Source organism: Monodon monoceros, unplaced genomic scaffold (assembly GCF_005190385.1).
Source record: "Monodon monoceros isolate NGI ecotype Baffin Bay Population unplaced genomic scaffold, NGI_Narwhal_1 Super_Scaffold_5, whole genome shotgun sequence".
Classification (NCBI taxonomy): Eukaryota; Metazoa; Chordata; class Mammalia; order Artiodactyla; family Monodontidae; genus Monodon; species Monodon monoceros.
Window position 1 is genome coordinate 111,915,767 of NW_021703782.1, and position 19,282 is coordinate 111,935,048.

The following is a 19,282-nucleotide window of genomic DNA, read 5'->3' on the forward strand; positions in this document are numbered from 1 at the left end:
TCCCCCAGTGGCTAATGCAGCCACCCACCCCCACCTCTGCTCAGCCGGCTCTTCCCCGGGCGCTCCCCGCGACTGAAGGGAGATCAGGGCCTCTGCTCCCACCCCTGAATTTTCTCCCGAGGGCCTCCCCCATTTCTTGACCCTGGCATGCCCCTGCCCCATTAGGTACCCAGGGCCCAGGTGTGCCTGGGAGTCGCCAGCAACGTTCCTCCCGGTGGGGCCACAAGCTCTGGGTGCTGGGTGACGGCTGCTGCTGGTGAGGGAGCTGTCCCTGCCGGGGCCAGTGGGACTGGGGGTGACTTGACCAAAACCCCTCGGGCTGCCTGGCCGAGGGGACATCTGGGGAGCTCCCCCTCCTCCTCTCCCACACAGGGGACCCTCAGCCTGTTCCCCATCCTCTGCTCTGATCTGGTGCCCAGCTCCCCTGCCCCCCACTAGGGGCCTGTTCACCCACCCAACTCAGTGCCCTGTTGTCCAGTGAAGGACTCAAGAGCCAGGCCTCTGCCCTCGGGCAAGGTTGGGGGGGGCCCCAAATTCACTAACTCTCCTTTTATGTCCCCCGTTGGAGGGGGCGGTCACCACTGTCTCCACAGGAGGAAAGCAGGGCGCAGAGGGGGCAGGTCACTTGCCCAGGGTCACACAGAAAGTGAGCAGATGGCTGGGACTGGAATCCAAGTTGGAGAGACCCCCGTGACCACGTTCCTTGAATCTCCTGACTGGTTGACTCCAGCAGTCCCCCTCCCCCTGCTGAAGCCAGCTCCCAGCTGTGAGCAGTTTTGCTTGGTCGTGTCACCTGGCCACCCCAGCACCGGCCTCTCCCAGGGAGAGAGCGGGAAGGCCCAGCCCCTCCACCCATGGCTGGGCCGTCTGTTCTCTCACATCTCCTTCCAGTGCTCAGAAGCCTGGCTGAGATCCAGGGACAAAGGGGCCCCAGTTCACACCAGGTGCCATCCCTGGCAAGGAGCCAACAACTACTCCAACGGGGCTTCCAGCTTTCAAAGAACAGTCCCCCACTCCCAATGACTCCCTCCGCCTGCACCCCCCAGCATCATGAAAGGTACGGGCTTTCCAACGACTGTTACTGACAAATTTATTGAAGTCTGGGAAAGAACCGATGGTCAGAGAATAAATAAGAGACAGGGGACGGTCACAAAACCAACAGGTAGCTTGGGATGCAGGCTTGAGGAATAACTTGGATTCACACCCAGCCAGCCTTTGTGTCCGTGGCAGGCGGCAGGCAGCAAAGCATCTGTCGAGGAGGGCAGCGCGGGCTCGGCGGAGCCCCTGCTCCAGCCTTCTCCCGCGGGGCGTCCAATCCTCTGGCAGTTGGAGCCCGTGGAGAGGGGGAACTGGGGGCTGTTTGGCAACGGAAATCGGGGGCCTGGGCTTAGCCTGGACGCTGAGGGCCTGGGGGTGGCTGTGACTGGTAGGGAGCTCCTTAGGGGCTTAAGGAGTCCATCTCCCCCCACCCCAGGGTAGTGGAGCCCAGAAGTACGGGAATATCTAGAGCCAGTTGCCCCAGGGGAGAGGGGTAAGGAGGTTCCTGGGGAAGGTAGGAGTTGGTGGCTGGGAGGCCCCCAGAGGGACCAGGAAGGACACAGGCGTGGCCTCCTGCCTGGCCAGACAGGCCAATCTCTGACCTAAAGGTGGGGGCGGGGGGCAGGGGGCTACAGAACTCAGACATACGGAGCCTGGGAAATGAAAGCACAATTAGTATGTTTGTTTTTTTTTAATTTTAGAAATTAAAGCATCTTCCGGCCTGAGGGCTGTGCTGGTCGGGGCAGAGGCCCCAGAGCGGAGTGAAGGCCTGGCCTTGCGGGGGTGTGTGTGTGACATTTCCTGTTTGGAAACTGCAGCAAGCACTCGGTTAATTGGTCGATAAAGGGAGAAATCTGCTTACAAAACAAGGCTTGCTGAGTGGCCACCAAGTGGGCTGGCCCCCTGTCCCAGGAGGAGCTTCTCAGAAGGGAGCCTGGAGAGTCCCTCTGCCTAGGGGAGGGGGCTGCGGGGGGGGCACTCCGCAGAAACGAGCCATCCCTAAGTCCTCATCCTGTCCCCCGCCGGTGGCACTGCGTCCTGCAGGGGTCCAGGGCTTTAGGGACAGGAGAGCTCAGCTCCAGACCATCCCCAGCCAGGGGCCGTGCTGCTGCCCAGACCCCTCGTGTCCGGTGCTCGGTGGAGCCGAGGGTCTCAGTCAGAACTGAGCGTGGTCCACCTCGTCCAGCCAGGAGGCGGGGCTGGCAGGGAAGTCGGGGTAGCCCCCGCTGCTCCCCGTGGAGAGGTCAGAGCTGGGTCCGTTCCCTGCCAGCACCCTCATGGGTGGGGGCCCACCTGGGGCTCCCGAGGGCAAGAGCCCCAAGCCGGCATCCGGGTACACCAAGCTGGAGAGGAGGGGCTGGGGGCCAGGGAGGCTCTGCAGGGCAGCAGGGGATGGGGGGACGCCGTAGGGGCTGCCGGGGCGCAGCTCTCGGTACTGCTCCGGGCCGGCCAGGCCTCCGTGCTCCAGCGGGAAGCTGCCTGGGGCCCCCGAGGGCCGGCCCAAGGCTGGGGCAGGCTCTCCCAGGCTGCCGTAGAGGCCGTTGGCAGGGCCCATTTCGACCATGGCTGGCTCATCTGCAGCGGAAGCAGAGGGCACTGCTCGGTGCCCACCGTCCACCACCTCTGGCCCCGCTCAGTGCCCCCTGCAGGGGTGACCTGCCCCACGTCACACGACAGCTCAGCCCAAGTCTCTCACCCCTTCCACCCCTGAGCTTGTTCAGCTCAATCCCACCTGATGCCTAAGGAATGGTGGGCTCCCCTGGTGGGATCAGGGCCAGGAATAGTCCAGTCAGCTCCCGGGCTCCAGTACGATCCCAAGGTTGCCCAATTATGCAGACAAGTTAAGTCCCAGAGAGGCTAGGTGAGCAGCTTAAGGTCACAAATGCTGCCAAAGCGTCTCTTGCACAAACTCTCTGAGGATGGACATTAAGGGGGGGGGGTGTCTTCCTGCTTTGGGAGGAGATAATTGGGTTCCGGAGAGGACCCTCCCCCAGCTCCAAGCAGCTCGGACTTTTCATCACCCCCAAATTGCGCTGCCACCTTCCTAAAAATCATTGCAAGTGCCGGGGGGCAAAGACACCGTCCACACCCTCCCACCAGGACAAAGCCTGCAGGGGGACAGGCCCTCGGGTCACAGGGGTTCTGTCCCCCTCCAGAGGAACAGCAGTGGTCCTCAGTGGCCAAACCACAGGGCTTGGGGATGGGGACCAGGGTCTATAAACGAGTGCTTTATAGGTGACGCTAAAGAGGCCAGGACCCAGGACGTTCGAATTTCCAGGCTCCCTACGGTCAATCAACCCAATGCTCTTCCCCATTCGGGGCTGCCGCTCTGGGCGCCGCGGGTGAGGTGGCCGCCCGCGCCCGCCATACCGGTGAAGGAGACCTCGGCGTCGCTGTCCTGCCCCTCTTCCTGGACGCTGTCCTTGTCCGACTTCGAGCCGCCGCGGGCGCGCTTCATGTTACGGAAATACTGGCCCCAGCGCTGCCTGCCCGCGTCCTTCTTGAGCCTCTTTTCCTTGGCCCGGCGGTTCTGGAACCACACCTGGGGGCGGGGGCGGGTGAGTGGCCGGCACCCTGGGACCCGGGGCGGCCCTTGTCGGCCAGCGGCTCGCAGGGCGGGCGGGGGGCGCCGGGCGCTGACCTGCACGACGCGCATGTCCAGGCCGGTCTCAGAGGAGAGCTGCTCGCGCACATGGCGCGCGGGCTTCGGCGAGGTGTTGTAGGCGCTCTTCAGCGTCTCCAGCTGCTTGGCCGTGATGGTCGTGCGCGGCCGTTTGGCCGTGGCCTCGGCCTCTGCACCGCGGGGAGCCGTGAGCCTGGGCCTGCTCCTGCTGCTGCCCAGCGGTCCCACCCCCCCTCCGGGCGCGCGGACGTCGGGGCCACTGAGGCCGCCGCCGCCGCTGCGACAGCCCGTCTCGGCCGCGGAGGACAGCGGGTTTCGCGGGACGCGGGCGCCGGGGAGCGATGGAGAAAACGCGGCGGGGGGCATCCGGGCCCTGCGAGGGGCGGCCCTGCGGCGGCCTTCTTTAGGGACCCCGCGGCCCTGGATCGGGACGCAGGCGCCTCCAGCCTCGGCCCCTCGCTGACAAGTGCCCCCCCACCACCCCCCGGGTTCCTCTTTGTTCCAAGGGTGCGGGTAGGGCCGGATCTTCACGGTCAAGGATTTAGGAAGATAATTCAGACGCGGAAAGTTAATCCACATAATTCAGACCAACAGTCCTGCGCTCCCAAGGGCGGCGGCCACTAAGGCCCCAGACCCCCGGCTTCCCCGGAGCGGGTCTGATACTTGTTCCCGCCAACTCTAGCTCCGGGGCCTGGGGGTGGGAAGGCGCTTAACTTCTCGCCCCGTGGTGAGCGCTTCGCAAAGGACCCTGGAGGGGAAGGATCCCTCCGCGCCCGATCCGGACTGGCCTTAGCCCCATTCTGCAGGCGAGGAAAGGGGAGGGTGGGCCCTGCCGAGGCCAATCCCGGGGACCATCGCCCCCTCCCACTGACCTCGCTGCTTGGCGGTCTCGTAGTCTGCCTTGCACACGAGCCGGCTGTCCTCCATGAGGTAGAACTCGTCTCCCGTGGCCAGCTGCCGCTTGCACACGACGCAGGCGAAGCAGTGCAGGTGGTACACGAAGTCCTGGGCGCGGCGCACCACCTGCGTGGGCGGGATGCCCAGCTGGCACGCGGCGCACTTGGTCCCGAAGCGCCTGCGGGACGCACAGGGCGCGGCTCAGCGCGGCGGGCGGATAGGAGAGCAGCTAACGCGGCGCCTCCGCGCAGGGCGCTTTCTGGAGGGAGGCTCCCCCCGGGCCCTGCCCCTGGTCGCCTGCCCGGCAGCTCCAGCAGAGCCGCACAGACTACCGAGAAGGGGATCCGGAGGCCCCGGGGAGCATGGCGGTCCTCTGTGCTGGAAGGGGAATGTGAATCCCGCTAGGCGCCCCATCCCCAGCATTAAGGACAAAAACAAGATCAAGATGAAGAGGGAGTCAGTCCAATAGAGCGCTACAAACTTGGGGTTACCTTCTTAACGACTGCTTCAATGATTCACAAAATTAATTACTTTTAAAAATTGCTAATGTGCTAGCCCAGCTGCCATCGGAGAGGCCCCAGAGTGCCCTGCCTGGGGAAAAGGAGGGGTTTGGGGATGGGGGCTTTCGGGGCTCCAGACTTGGTTATTGTGGGGGCCGGGGAGTCCCTCAGGGTGGCCCGCTGTCGGCCTCCTTTCCACTGGGCAGCCTGCAGCCAGCCCTTCCCTCCCAGGCGGCAGCCAGGCTCACTTGAAGAAGTCGTCCTTGCAGTAGACGCTCTCTCCGCGGCTGAAGCAGCGCTCGGCCAGCGGCGTGTGGCAGTCGCTGCACTTAAGGCACCTGCTGTGCCAGTGGCGGTCCAGAGCCTTGAGGATGAAGCGGTCCAGGATGTGCTGGTCGCAGCCAGCACACAGTGGGATCTCTGCAGGCAGAGGAGCCACCAGTGGTCATGGGCACCACACAGAGAGGGAGAGGCCTCACCTTCCGCCCCCCCACCGAGCTCCCGGGACCGGGGCTGCCAGGAGACCCCCTTCCCCGCACACCCTCTTCCCCAGCCAGCGTAAGTGGCTGCCTAGCTCCCCAAGTTCAGGGAGTGCGTGACTCTGAAGTCCACAGCCCGGCACACAGTTGAAATTCACGACAACTGAAACTAGGTTTAGAAACATGCCCATGAGCAGGAAGGTGCCCAGGCCATCCCATTAAGCCAGATACCTTCAACTGCAAAATGTTTCCAGTTCATGAAGGACACACGTTGAGCTCAAATGAAACCCCCGCCCCAGGGGCTCTCTTAGAGGCTGGGCTGGAAAACTGGTCCTTACCATCACTGGAGGCCAGGCACATGTGGGTCGTGGGGCATCCACCACCCAGTTGCCCTCATTACTTGCACAATTAAGCATCATGGCGGCTAGGGGCTCCTTGCAGGTGTGGCTGCCTGGCCCTGTGGCCCTGTCTGCAGGCCACCAGAGTAAACGCTGCTGCCCTCCCTGTCTCTGGGCGGCCGTGAGGGTACTTGTGAGTGGACTGGACACATGGACCCTCTGTCCTCATGCTCAGACGTGGATGCCTGAGCTCACAGTAGGCAGTTTGCCCTCCCCACAGAGACACTTGGCTTCTGCTCCCCTGGGCCTGCAGGCCTCCGGGGGAACCAGGCTGGGGAAACGCAGGGAGCCACAGGTCCATGAGGGGCTTTGCAGGGTGCTCATGAGGTGAGGACTCCCTGTTACTTTAGAAAAGGTCTCCGGAGGGAAGAGAGCCACGAGCAGGAACTGGAACATACAAAAATATAGCACCACCGCACCACGCTCACCTCACTGACGGCGGACTCCTCCGGCCCCAGGCTGGCCTGGCAGCGGCGAGAGGGCCGGAGAGGGACCTCCCTCAGCCCCAGGAAACCACGAAGGACGGGGTCCCGCGTCGGGCAAAACCGTAGCCCTGGGTGTGGAGCCTGGGGATCTGCCGCCTGCCCTGGCCCCCCAACCCCGGGCGGCGGTGGCAGGGCGGCCAGGACACCCGGCACAGAGCTGGTGGCTGGACAGGCCCGCGCAGCGCGGATTCAGCACCGCGGCCCGGACAGCGCCCCGGCCGTGTTACCCGCGGAGCCCGCGTCGGGCAAAAGCCGCTCCCGCCGCGCCCCTCGCGCTCTCGCGAAGCCCTGGCGACCCGGGCCTTACGTTGCATGGCGACTCCGGACTTGGCGGGGTCTCCTACCGTCCGCGCTGGCGAGGCCCAGCAGAGCCTTGCGCCCGCCCGCCGATCCCCGCCGGCTCTCCTGAGCCGTTTCGCCCAGAGCCCGCACCCCTCCCTTCCTCTCTCTCCGCCCTCCCGCCCCTTCCTCCCAGCCCCTGTGGCCACCCCTCCCAGGAACCTTCGGAAAATAAATAAATAAGTAGGAGGCGGATGAGACCCCGCAGCCTAGATGCAACCCCTTTCCCACCTGCTCCATCCCTGCTGCTCCCCGCCCCTCCAGGGCCACCTCCATCTCCATCCTGCGGGTCCCGCCTGCTTGGAAGCCCGCGGAGAACCATCCCAGTTCACAGGAAGCCAAGGCGCTGGGGGCGAGACTGGTGCCGCCGGGAAGTTGGGGGCTTTCCTGTAGGAGGCCCAGCCCCGAGTGGGCCAACAGAGCAGGTGCGTGTGAGTGCAGACACCTAGACCCCAGCTAGCGGTGTCCTACGGCCGGGGTCCAGCTCCACGCGGGCCCTTGCATTTGAACTCTCTTCCCCTGGAAAGTGTGTAGGGTCTGGGTGCAGGCAGCCTTGCTGCAGATCCTCCTACGCCGTCGTCACTGGGTCTCACGTTTGTTCTCTGTGCGCTCTCCCGATTAGGGCGAGTATTTCCTGAACCGGTCCTGGGACCCGGAGGCCCCCCTCCCTCCCCAGCCTGGGCGCCACGACCAAACACCCGACAACACAGCTCCAGGGGCCCAGAGGCAGCCTCGCTGCTGGGATGCCCAGCACGCAGGGTCGTGCTGTGCTGGGGACCTAGCACCTACTCCTGCCGGCGTTCCCTGGCTCCCGCCGCCTCCGTGGCCAGGCCGGGAAGGGAGCGAGGACCTCTGGGTCTCCACGGGGTCCGCCCTCCCGGGTGCAGCCGCTCGGCCCGGGCACCCACCTCGGCGCAGGTCTTCCCTCCGCGCCAGCAGCGCCAGCAGCAGGTCGCCGCCCGCCGACTCCCGGCCCGGGACCAGCTCCCCGCGCGCCTCCATGGGTTCCCGCCGCCCGGCGCCGCGGCTCTCCGGCCCTGAACTTTCCAGGGGCCCGGCGAGACCACGGCCTCAAAGGCCCCGGGCCGGCGTCTGAACGACTCCCGGCGCTGCTGGGCGCTGCGCCCGCGGGCCGCCCAGGGGCCCGGAGGCTCGGGCCGCGGGGAGGCGGAGCAGCGGGGGGCGGGGCCGCGGCGCGGGGCGGGGCCGGGGTCGCCGAGACGCGCCGGTGGCGTCCGCGGACTCCGCGCGCCTTTGCGCGGAGAACTGCTGTGCCCAGACTCCACCCCGAGTGCCCGGCCCGAGAGTGGGGACGCTCACGGGAGGAGCCGGGCCGGAGCTGCCCGAGCCCGGCAGCTTCCTGCCCCGGCGCCGGCTCAGGGCTGAGGCCTGGGGCTCGGGCGTGAAAGCCCGCGGGTAGCCTGGGGGTCAGGGAGGGAGCCGGGTCCTACCGCCGCTGAGGCTCGGACTTGAGAGGCTACGTACGAGCTGGGAGGCTTGGTCACAATGTCTGGTCGCATGTGCGCGACCCAACACCCAGGGAGGGTGAGTGTGGCGTCCAAGGGCTCACAGCGACGCCACCAGGAGCTGGACCCAACCTTCCCGCTCTGAGCAGCTTCTGGGCCCCACCCTTGGAACTGCAGCCCACAGTGGGCGCAGGGAAGCAGGGTGAGTCTCCGGAGGGAAACCCAGTGTCCTCGGCTCAGACTCCAGGATGCAGCCAAGACTCCAGGTCAGGAGGGATGGAGCTGGGAAAGCCGGGATCCACTCTCACTTCCCTCCACCCGCCAGCACCCCTGCTAGCACAGGAGAAAGCCCCCGTGCCCGATTTTCCCACACCCTGCCCCCAGTCCAAACAGGTGAGCTTGCGGGAACGCACCATCCTTGCAGGTAGAGACGCACCTACCCCAGAGGGCATCCAGCACCTGACCACAGGCCAGTGCAGTCACCCACAGTCAGCACACAGCAGGGTGGGCCCCTGGCAGCGCAGGGCATGGCGAGAGCAGGGACCCCAGGAAGCCCTGGGGGACTAGAGGTGGACGCCACCCTCCAAGAGGCTCCACCTGGGAGTCCCGCAGTAATGCCCCATCTCACCCTGCCTCCGCCTGGCCTCCAGTGGCCCGGTCTGTACACTTTAATTTGGAGGCCGGCCTGGAAGGACCTGGGCAGGAAAAGCACAGCTCCTCTTAGCTCTGAGCAGACCCCATGTCTCCGTTTGAGCAAAGCCCCATGCCGCCAGCGCCTGCCCCTTCACTCCGTGCTACATTTGCTCCCCGGGACAGAGAGGGAGCGTGCACTCCGGGGAGCTGAGCGGGTGCTGGGTGCGCTGGGGTGTCGGCCGTTGAGTGTCAGCTGCTGTGGAGGCCTGCCTGAGAGGAGCCATGTGTGGTCCGACTGGGGAAGGGGCGGGCGGGCCCATGCGCTCGGCATCTGGCCGGCTGGCCAACAATGCCTCCATTATTTCCCGACGTCCTTGCGATCGAATGGCCCTTGGGGAGGGCGGTTTAGGCAGTGGGCCGACCTAGGGGTCTCGGTGCCGCGCAGTTGGGCCGGCTGGCGAGGCCCGGGCTGGCTGTGTGTGGGAGCTGAGACGCGTGGGGTCTCTGGATTTACTCGGCGGCCCTTTCTCTGCCCATCTCCTCCCCACTAGAAATGCCTATGAGGTCCCTTCTGTTCTTGGGGTTCTCCGCAAAAAGCCACGGACACTAGAGCGCAGGTCCAGGCTTCCCGAACCATCGCAGGGAGCTCCAGGCCCTCTGCCCACTCAGGGCTCTGCCAGCCTCCCGTCCCCTCACCCCGGTTCCTGTCTCATGTCCTGCCAGAGGTCTCCCCAGACTCTTCCCCTCCCTGCCCTTGGTGTGCTGCACCCATTCCTTCCTGCTGTCCCTGTTTGCCTCTGCCGGCCCTGCTGTTTCTCCCCTCCGGGTCTTCCTGCCCAGGTTGGAGGCTGCGGGCAGGCGGGGCTCTTACCCCTAGTCCCACTGACGGTGCAGAGAGCGGCGGCTGCGGGGGCCCCGGGCCGATCTCGGTCGCCCTCGAGATCCGTCTCCAGCAGCATCGCGGCCGAGGGGCCAGGCCGGGCCCAAGTGGTGCGGGCAGCGCTCCTTCCTCCTCCTCCTCTGCGACCCCCGCCCCCGCCGGCAGGGTTTGGCCCTCCCCGCGTCCCTGTGCGCGCAGAGCGGCCAGACGCAGGAGCCTCTGGGCCGGGCGCTGTCCGCGGTTCTGAAGGAGGCGCGCAGCCGCCCCCCTTCCCCGCCCCCGCCCGCCGCCCCCCTTCCCAGGTCCCCGGTCCCTCGGCCCGCCCCGCCGCGTCCCCATCCCCTCCGCCGCCAGGCATGGGCGGCAGCGGCAGCTGGCTGCGCCCTGAGCTCCAGGCCGGCCCGAGGGCTGGGGATTCGCCCCAAGCGGGTGCTCCACCCTGCCGTTCCTGCTCTTTCCTGCTCCCGGCCTCCTGGAAGGCAGCGTCCAGGCCGAGGGCTCTCCAGCCCCATCGGCCTCCAGACAGGCTCCTACTGAGGCTCTAGCTCCAGGTGCTGCCCCGTTCAACGGTTGCTTTAGGCGGGAGGAACTTTCTGCACGCCCGACCTCCCCAACACGCAATGCCCCCGGGTCTCAGGCCACGGCCCCCTTCCACTCCCCCAGGGCAGCGGGGAGGAAGGGCAGCTGGGGCGCCCCCAACAGAAACTACTCAGACAGAAGGACCCAAGAGCCGTGAGCGCCAAGACCCTGGGTGACAGGGGTTACCCGATGGTAAGCCTACACCGGCACCACACAGACCGGGCTGGGGGGCAGGGTGCCCGCCGGTCACTCAGTGCCAGCGGCTGCCTGTGCCCTTTCCGGACGGGGGCACAGACCGTCTGGGAAGGTGAATTCACAGAAACTGCAGCCAAGAGAACGCCCCTGAAGCCACACTCGACCAAAACAAGGTGGGGGAGGTGGGAGAAGAAATCAAAGTAGTTCACAGGGGCTCCCCTGGTGGCGCAGCCGTTGCCAGTGCAGGGGACACGGGTTCGAGCCCTGGTCCGGGAAGATCCCACATGCTGCGGAGCAACTGAGCCCGTGCACCACAACTACTGAGCCTGTGCTCCGGAGCCCTCAAGCCACAACTACTGAAGCCCGTGAGCCTAGAGCCCGTGCTCCGCAACAAGAGTAGCCCCCGCTCACCACAACTAGAGAAAGCCCACGCGCAGCAACGAAGACACAATGCAACCAAAAATAAATAAATAAATAAAATAACAGTTCAGAACCGGAGGCAGCAAACAGGTGTTGGGGCAAAGCCGTGGGCGTGAGGCAAACCTGGTGGCCGACTGCGATGCCGGGCATTCAGGCCTGGCGGGAGTGGGGCGGCCCAGGAGAGTGGTGCCCAGGGAAAGCCGAGGTCCGGCAGCTCCCTCACCTGGGGGGGGGGGGCTCTCTGGTGCCTTGTGAGTAGGATTTACACCCATCGCAGTCACCATCCCGTCTCCCTTCTCGTGGGAGGAAGGGTGCTGTCCTGAGCCCACTCGGCCTAGCTCGGCTCCAAGAAGACCATCTATCATTTATCATCGATTTCTCATCTTTCACCTTCCACCTGACCCTTGGGCCATCTTCCAAAAAGCCTCTGGTTCAATACAAGAAATTCTGGGATTTCAGACGTCCTGTCCACACACCCGAGAAGGGACAGGAGGCTTCGTCTGACACTCCCGCCCGACACCGCATCCCTTGCAGAGCTAGTTCTCACTTCAAAAGAATTACAATTTTTTCAAACATCGGATTTCTTTATTCTTAAAATGTGCACATTATAGTTTACTTAAATACAAAATGTTCATTTTCCTTGCAGGTAAGAAATTTCACCGACATTTCCATGTCCATTAGCTTCTTTTTAATCAAAATCCTTCCATTAAAAATAAATATACATTTAAATTACCAACTACTATATTCATTAGTGTCAATACTTACAACTTTAGAAAACAGAACTTGACCCTTGCCTAGAGAGAGCGTCCAGTTCTGATCAGCGACGGGAAACGGCGCCCGTGGGCCACCTTGGCATGTCCTCTCCCTGACCTACTACTGCCCCTCAAGCTGCAGTATTATTACAAACCGCGGAAGCCAGCGTCGCCCTTCAGCTAGGTTCTGTAAAGTACATAAGACGGTACACTTGCAAAATCACCCAGTTCCCACTGTCGAAAGAATCTGCCTTTAGGGGAGAAAAAGACATTCAATACAAACCAAAAGGCAGTTTAATTAACGGCTCTAAGTATTCCCTTTGGGTTCTCTGTAAATCTGCCCGGTTTTCAAGTTGCAAAGAAAGAACAGGTGTCTTCAGTAACCCAGGCACACAACTTAGCCACGAAGACAAGCTCCTGGCTTTTAAAACACAGAGGCTCCCAGGGGTTAAAAAAGTGTCAAACAAGAAGAAACCTCTCACGGCAGAGAAGGGCAGAGGACGCGGCGGCTCAGGAGCAGGTTCCTGCCCAGAGGCCTCCAGACCACGCCTCCCACTGAAGGTGACCGCGCCTCCCACTGAAGGTGACCACGAAGCTCATGCGAGTTGTTCAAGGAATCAGCCCCCTATTCTCCCTAAGCTGCAACGCTCACATCAGCGTCACATGGTCACATGGTCAACGGTACTTAGTAAACACACAGCTGGAGTGTGGAACAGGCAGAGTAGGAAACACTGTTACAACCATCACAGTCACACACACAGACACATACACACGTGCACGCGCGCGCACATGGATACATCTGAGCCTGTGAGACAAACCAACAAAGCCACAAAGGATCTCAAAGGAAATATTCCCTGCCATAGTTTGTTCTGTTTCTTTGTTTACATTTTCAGAGGCAAATTTACTTCTAAATGTTTTGGGTTTTACAAATAATGTGTTAAAACCATTCAATGTTAGAAAATTAATCATCGAAGCCTGGGGCACTGGGGCCCTGCACCAGGACCCATGGTGAAATAGCCTCAGGCAAATGAAGTTTGGCCCAGACCACAGTCTGCCCCGGGCGCCACCGGCTCCCTCACACTGAGCCCTAGGTTCTCACCGGGACTTGCAGGTGCTGGAGGATGACGACACAGGATCTCTTCAGAGATCCCGGAGAGCAGCCCCCTCCCCAAAGGTCCTCCCCTCCCACAGTGGACGCAGACTGGGATTCACTTACAGCCTCTGGTCACCAGATTAACAAGCACAGACGATGCCCCTGGAGACTAGAGGGGCACCACCCTGCCCCGCAAACCCACCGGCCCCCCTTCCCCTACACCCTCTCATCTTCACGTCTGCAGAGCCCGGGACGACTGACTAAGGGGCTTCCCTTCCCCGGTCTGGAGCTGCCTTGGCGCCCGGAGATGTTCTCTTGCCTCAAGCAGAACCAAGCGGCTGAAAAGTGAACCACTGAGAACGCTGGCTTCACGGAGCAGCGGGAAGGGGAGGCGTCTGGAGGCCCCAGCACGGGAGGGAAGGGAGTGAGTTTTCTCCAGATCCCAGAGCGAGGCCTTGCAGTCTAGCAACTCGAGCTGAAAGCGGGTGGCAAAGCTCTGTTCGTGGGGCCTGGCCTCCCCACTTCTTTTTCAGACCCGGAAGAGTAAAAGCAGACAAGGCTTTCCGCTCCAGGATCTGTGCAAGGCGCCACCTGAAGGCTCCAGGAGTGCAAACAGTCTCGCCACGTGCCGGGTGCGTCCCCTGCAGGGAGAGCACGTGGGGGAGCGGAGGGCGCCATCGAGACGACACCAGGTCCGATGTGTTGACCGAATCCCTGATCTGAAGATTAAAGCTGCAGGCTTTCTGAAGGCGGTTCCACGGTCTCGCCGCGTCCTACACGGACGGGTGGTGGTGCTTGACCTTCCACCGCTTGGACCGCACCCGGAAGAAGAAGTACATCAACATGAGGAACAAGGACGAGGCCACGTAGAGCACGACACACAGGCTCATGTCCAGGCTGGAGAAGCCCGTCCCCAGGAAGGCCGCCCCCGCCCCCGCCCCCCGGCGGCCCTCGGCCCCGCTCAGACTCCCGAGCTTCACGTCCAGCGCCTGGTGCGACCTCTCTGACAGGCGAGGCCTGGGGGGCAGCACGCCGAGAGGACGGAGACTCTTGGCACCTTGGTCTGCGGGCGGCTGCCCTGGGGAAGCGTGGCCCCCCGCCCGCTCCGCGCCCGTGGCTGGGGCGCCTTCACCGGCGTCTCCCAAGTCCGAGGAGTACTTGTCCTCGAGGTTGTCGCTGCCGTAGTGCCGCTTCAAGAACAGGAGCACCTGGCCTTCGTTCCAGCTGGTCAGGCCCTTGATCTCCTCGTGGCAGGCCGGGCAGAGGTCTGGAGTGGGCCACGGAACCTTGGGGAACTTCGGGTCCTCACTCGGGTGGCCTGTGAGGAGGAAGGGCCACCGTGAAGAGGCCTCCCAGCCACCTGACCGCCCACCCCGGCGCCGCGGGCCCCCGTGCCTCCTGCCTGCCCACTACCGCCCTCTCCCTCCACGGCCTCCACTGCCACCGTCCAGTGGGGTCCACACGACGCTCCCCTCCCACGCGCCCTCCCTGCACGCCTGCCGGCACAGCACCGCGCATCCTCCCTCACGCCCTCTGGTGGATTCCCGGCCCACGGCACAGGGAGCCGTCCACACTCAGGCACCACCACTCACCTGGCCAGACCCCACCCCAAACACCCAAGCGGGCTGGCAAGTTCCCAGCTCCACGCCCTTGACCTCGCAGCCCTGCTCGAGGGGCCCCCACCTCCGCTGTCCTCCCTTCCCTCAAGGTGCTCCCTCAGCATGCGGACGGGCCGAGGGGACCCTCTCCCACGCCCTCCCTCGCTCCCTCGTTCAACACCCGTGGGCAGAGCGCTGCCTGGGCTGTCAGCCAACGACTGGGGGGCAAGCCCTCAAGGCAGAGCCACGAAGCCCCCGCACTCGCAGCTGCACTTCCAAACTCCTGTTTCTCTTCCACGTGCGATGCTGCGACAGCCCCGGACCCCCGGCTCCCACAGGCCCCGCTGACAGCAAGCGTGGCCCGTGGCTCCCCGGGCTCCTGGAACTCGCTGACCTGACTTGGGGCTGCCTCGCCACCTCAGAGTGCTTCCGGAAGCACACGTAAAGGGAATCGGTCAGTCTGTGGGCCTCCTGACTCGGCAGAGGCGCTCTCCTCCGGCCCGCTCACCGTGCGCACGACGGGCCGCGGCTGGGCAGAAGCTGGAGGGCAACGCACACCACTCAGGGCCTGGGCGTGCCCCTTTGGGGTCTGCGTCCAGCGGGGGGTTTGGATTCACACCCCGAGACGGGAGGAGATGCCAGAGTGTGTCCCGCGCAGCACTGCATGGACCTCAACCCCGAGGCCAGAGGCGGGACCGAGGGGGCTGGGGGGACACGCAGAGTCTAAGGAACCACACGACCACAGGCGCCTTTCTGGCGCAGCATCTCGTGGGGCACAAGGCGGCGCCCGGACACGGCAGCCTGGCTGGAGTCTCGCCGGCTGCTCTGGGGCTGAGCGCTGCCGGGACGGGGTCACCACGCGGCCCCTGAGAGCGCGGGCAGACTGACGCCCTGGCCGTGGAGCCGTCTGTACCAGGGCCACAGCGGATGTGCCTTCACCTGCAGCCGAAGGCGAAGGACAAAGCCGCCAACGCGAGCGGCCGCGGCCACGTGACTGCAGCCGCAGCAGTCAGCTCCGAGTCCAAAGGAAAACCAATTCTCTTTAGTGCTTTAGCTGTAAGATGTTTTTACGATACGGTGGATTAAGTAAAAACCAATAGTTTAGTGGCATTTTCTATTCATCTCTAGTAAGATTTATTTCTCAGTGGATTATTTTTAAGCCTAATTTTAATCTACCATTGATTTAGGAACAGTTTGAATTACTTAACTCTGAGAAAATACATGCGCCCTAGTTTTTTTAAAACAAAACCACCCTGAGGAGTTTGGTCTACGGTCTGAGAGCAGGTTTTAACGACGCTAAAATTCTCCTTACTGAAAATTAATTATATTCCAAGTCTTCCACTGTCGAATTTACTCAGGGGCCTAGCGGGCTACCGAGGGGGACAGACGTTTCCGTTTCCACGCAGCCCGGGAGCCCTGCAGTGAGAGAACAATCTGGAACGCCAGGGACTGGCAGCCGGGAATGGCTGTTGTCTCTGGCAGCTCCCTGGCCAATGTCACCAGGAAACTGACATCTGGTCAGGGCAGACGATCCGGCCGTGAGCCCCGCGGGCAGGCAGGCTGGCACGTGGGGGGCAGGCAGCGCGGTGGCGCAGCTCAGGTGCCATCCCCGCCACCCACAGTTCGGGCTCCGCACCCAGGCACAGGCCACGCGGAGTGGCTTCTGCTCACCTGCCAAGCGGCTGTTGACCACGTTATGCTTCTTCCAAAGCCAGAGAATTGCCTGGTCCGGGGTTTTCACGGAATCCATCGATTCTTTAGCCATTTCCTCAAAATGCTCACTGCATTCCTTACACCCGAAGAAGATGTGAATGTACCTCCTGATGGCCTGCAGCACTGCCTGGGGGTCGTCTTCAAACCCTGCGGAGGGAGCAAAGCGTGTCGGACTATTTCCACTAGAACCGCAGGGCCTGGGGTGGCATCGGGGGAGCCAGGGACGAGCTGAGTGCCTGATACAGGCCACGGGCCAGCCCCCTGGGTCCTCGCACGGACACGGGAAGAAACCGGCTCCTTCCCAGACGCCCACCACGACCGCAAGATGGCTGCTTGCTGCCTCGACACTGCGCCAGATGCGTGCAACCCAAGAGCAGACGGCCGCCTGTGTCCAGCTGCCGGAGCCACTCCAGGACGTGCTGGCCCTCAGGAGAACGAGCCAGAGGCCTGGAGCTATTAGGTCTGCCAGGAGCCCCTAGTCCACGCCCAGAGGTCCGGGCTCGCCCCAGGCTCGAGTCCCATGTGCGACTTTCCCCGCCCTACACACGACCCGGAGGCTCGTGCCGGGCGTGGCAGCCGCTCACTCGGAACCTGCAGTTTGCTCTGCTTTGGAATCCTTGCAGAGCACAAGCCCGGATACGAACCAGGCCTTAGGAGGGGCCTCCGGGCTTGCTGCCAGCCCCGCCCTGTGGTGGATCTTCCACGAAAGGGGCAGCAACGGTCACGGGCTGGTCAGCTGCTGGGGCTCCCTCTGGGAGCCACGGGGTGGCAGGCTGGTGAAGGTCTGCACTCTTTCAAAGAGGCCGCGACTCTCCGTGTGAGGAAACCCTCCAGCATCTACCAGCCACACAGACGGGTTAAACACAGACCCTAACGGGAGGACAACGGGTGCCGAGTAAAGGCCCTGGGAGCGAGGGGCACGACGTCTGAAGAAAGCAATGCCCCCAAGAGCAGGACGACGCAGCCTGCAGTGCGCTGAAAGGAGGACCCCTGAGGACGGCAGAGGGGCAGCAGCGCAGGCCTGGACCAGAGTCCTGTCCAGACACTAATACGGGGGACTGGGCGTGCGAACAAGAGGCTGTGAGATTAAAACATTAAATGTCAGCACTAAAAGACATCCAGCAAAATAACTGGAAAAAAAGAAGACACGGTTTTGGAGGCTGAGTCCATCTTAACGGCAGCCCTCACGAGCCGCCTCTCTCTGTGGCCGGTGCGGTCCTGACGCCCGGGAAGCCGGACCCGCCCGGAGAGGCCTCGTGGGCCGTCAGCCTCGGCAGTCCTGCCCGTGTCGCTCAGAGGAGGCCCGAAGCCGCACCCCGCCACCTGCCCCGGGCTCCCAGTGTTTCCCAGGGCAGCCAGGGGGCACCCAGCCCCGAGGCCACGTGCACATGCTGCGGCCTCACTGTCGGCCGGGTGCTGCTGTCCCAGCTGCGGGCCTGTGGCTGGCATCCGCCGTGCCCGGCGGGGTAATCCTCCTTCCCGCGCCCCCACCGACCCACTGCACGCTCGGGCCACCCTAATCTTTAAAGTGGACAAGAACCTAAACCCCTACCTGTGGGGGATTAGAGGCCGCAGCAGGCTTTTCAGTCGATGGGGTTTAAGCATGCAATAAGGAGAGGAAAAACCTTCCAAGACATAATCCGGGTCTCAGTCTGACCCAATTCTTTCGGCGTGAGACAGACTCCTCGGATACTGCTTCCATTTACGCGACGAGGAGAAAGCACGCTCGAGACCTCTTTCTTTGTGTGCTTTGTCATCCCGCTGCCCTCATTCTGCCGGCATCGGTGCTGCGGGATTTCACAGCGCGTCCCGGCGATGACCTCCTCCCTGCTGTCCCCACCTCCTTCTACGTGTCTCCCTGTTCTCAGCAGAACTTTCCGCACAACTGAGGCTCACGTCTCAGACGTGGGCTCCAGCGCCGCGGCCGGCGTCCCGCAGGGCAGTGCTGAGGCTCTGATCTCACCTGCTGTTGGGCTCCCGAGCTTTCTCCTGAACACACCCTACGTGTTCTGCTGTGAGATTCTTAAGAGAATTTTCGATTGAAAGCCCACCTCTCCCACTAGAGCCCGGAGGAGTAGAAATCCAACATCACCTGGAGCAGGGCCGGGGGTGGTAGAGATGTCTGAAGACGCCACATGCCCCTCTGCTGCTTCTCCCCGACAGGTGGCCTCTATCTCCCCACCATGAACCTGGGCTGGATGAGGCCTGTCTGAGCAACAGGCTGTGGCGGAAGTGATGCCCAGACCCCAAGGCCCCTCCCGGATGTGGTGATGCCCCGTGGGGAGCTGGCACTGCCTGGGAGCCCGACCTTCTGAGTCTAGACCAGTCAGCTGCCGCCACCTGAGCAAGGCCACAGGTGAGCCCGTCCAAAGAGCCGAGCCCCAGAACCATGAGCAAAAACCTGGTGGTTGTTTTAAGCCACGGCGTCTGGGGTTCGTTTGTTACACAGCAAAAGGTAACTCTAAAAGAATTCTACAATTTTACTGGAAAGAATATTTGGACGGTGTGGGTCCCAAAACTTCACTTTGACTTAATACAGACGTCAGTGAACCTGAATGATTAAAAAAACAAAACTAGGGCTTCCCTGGTGGCGCAGTGGTTAAGAATCCGCCTGCCAATGCAGGGGACACGGGTTCGAGCCCTGGTCTGGGAAGATCCCACGTGCCGTGGAGCAACTAAGCCCGTGCACCACAACTACTGAGCCTGCGCTCTAGAGCCCACGAACCACAACTGCTGAGCCCGTGTGCCACAACTACTGAAGCCCACACGCCTAGAGCCCGTGCTCTGCAACAAGAGAAGCCACCGGAATGAGAAGCTCACACACCATAACGCAGAGTAGCCCCCGCTCGCCACAGCTAGAGAAAGTCCACGCGCAGCAACGAAGACCCAACGCAGCCAATAAACAAACAAATAAATAAATAATAAAATAAAAAATAAAATAAAATAAAATACGGAACTAAAAGCAGACATTCCCATGGCTGTCAGGGGCCTGCTGAAACTGAGAGGCATACACACAACACAGTCCAGAGAGGATCCAAAAATCCAACACGTTTTTTAGCGCTTTGCGTGGGATATAAACGTGGTCCCACCTCCTGTAGCCACGTCTGTGTCATCGCCTACCCTCGTGGGCCTACTGGCTCACTTCTAACGAACAAACATGGCAGAGGTGACGGACTTAACACCACCGAGGGCCC

The 19,282-nt window shown here is 62.8% G+C and overlaps 2 protein-coding genes across 4 annotated transcripts in view; both read right to left on the reverse strand.

Moving 5' to 3' along the window:
• Nucleotides 1–1,670: 1,670 nt before the first annotated feature.
• LHX3 (LIM homeobox 3) lies at nt 1,671–9,817 on the reverse strand. 3 transcript variants are annotated; one of them, XM_029203336.1, is made up of 6 exons: nt 9,730–9,817; nt 5,307–5,478; nt 4,534–4,736; nt 3,680–3,831; nt 3,409–3,580; nt 1,671–2,613 (listed from the first exon to the last, which is right to left on the reverse strand). In XM_029203336.1, the coding sequence occupies exons 1-6, from the start codon at nt 9,815–9,817 to the stop codon at nt 2,195–2,197; spliced, it is 1,206 nt and encodes a 401-aa protein (XP_029059169.1). In that variant the 3' UTR covers nt 1,671–2,194. The 3 variants fall into 3 exon arrangements, with proteins under 3 accessions (XP_029059169.1, XP_029059168.1, XP_029059170.1); XM_029203335.1 differs by lacking the exon at nt 9,730–9,817 and adding an exon at nt 7,668–7,851; XM_029203337.1 differs by lacking the exon at nt 9,730–9,817 and adding an exon at nt 6,728–6,734 and having other exon boundaries at nt 2,195–2,613.
• A 1,681-nt stretch (nt 9,818–11,498) lies between these two features.
• The window catches only part of QSOX2 (quiescin sulfhydryl oxidase 2), a 29,082-nt gene continuing 21,298 nt past the window's right edge, over nt 11,499–19,282 (reverse strand). Inside the window, exons 11-12 of the mRNA XM_029203202.1 lie at nt 16,047–16,235; nt 11,499–14,095 (exon numbers count right to left, since the gene is read on the reverse strand). Of these exons, the coding sequence (XP_029059035.1) occupies nt 13,551–14,095; nt 16,047–16,235 (734 nt within the window). The 3' untranslated portion in view covers nt 11,499–13,550. The remainder of the gene's footprint in view (nt 14,096–16,046; nt 16,236–19,282) is intronic.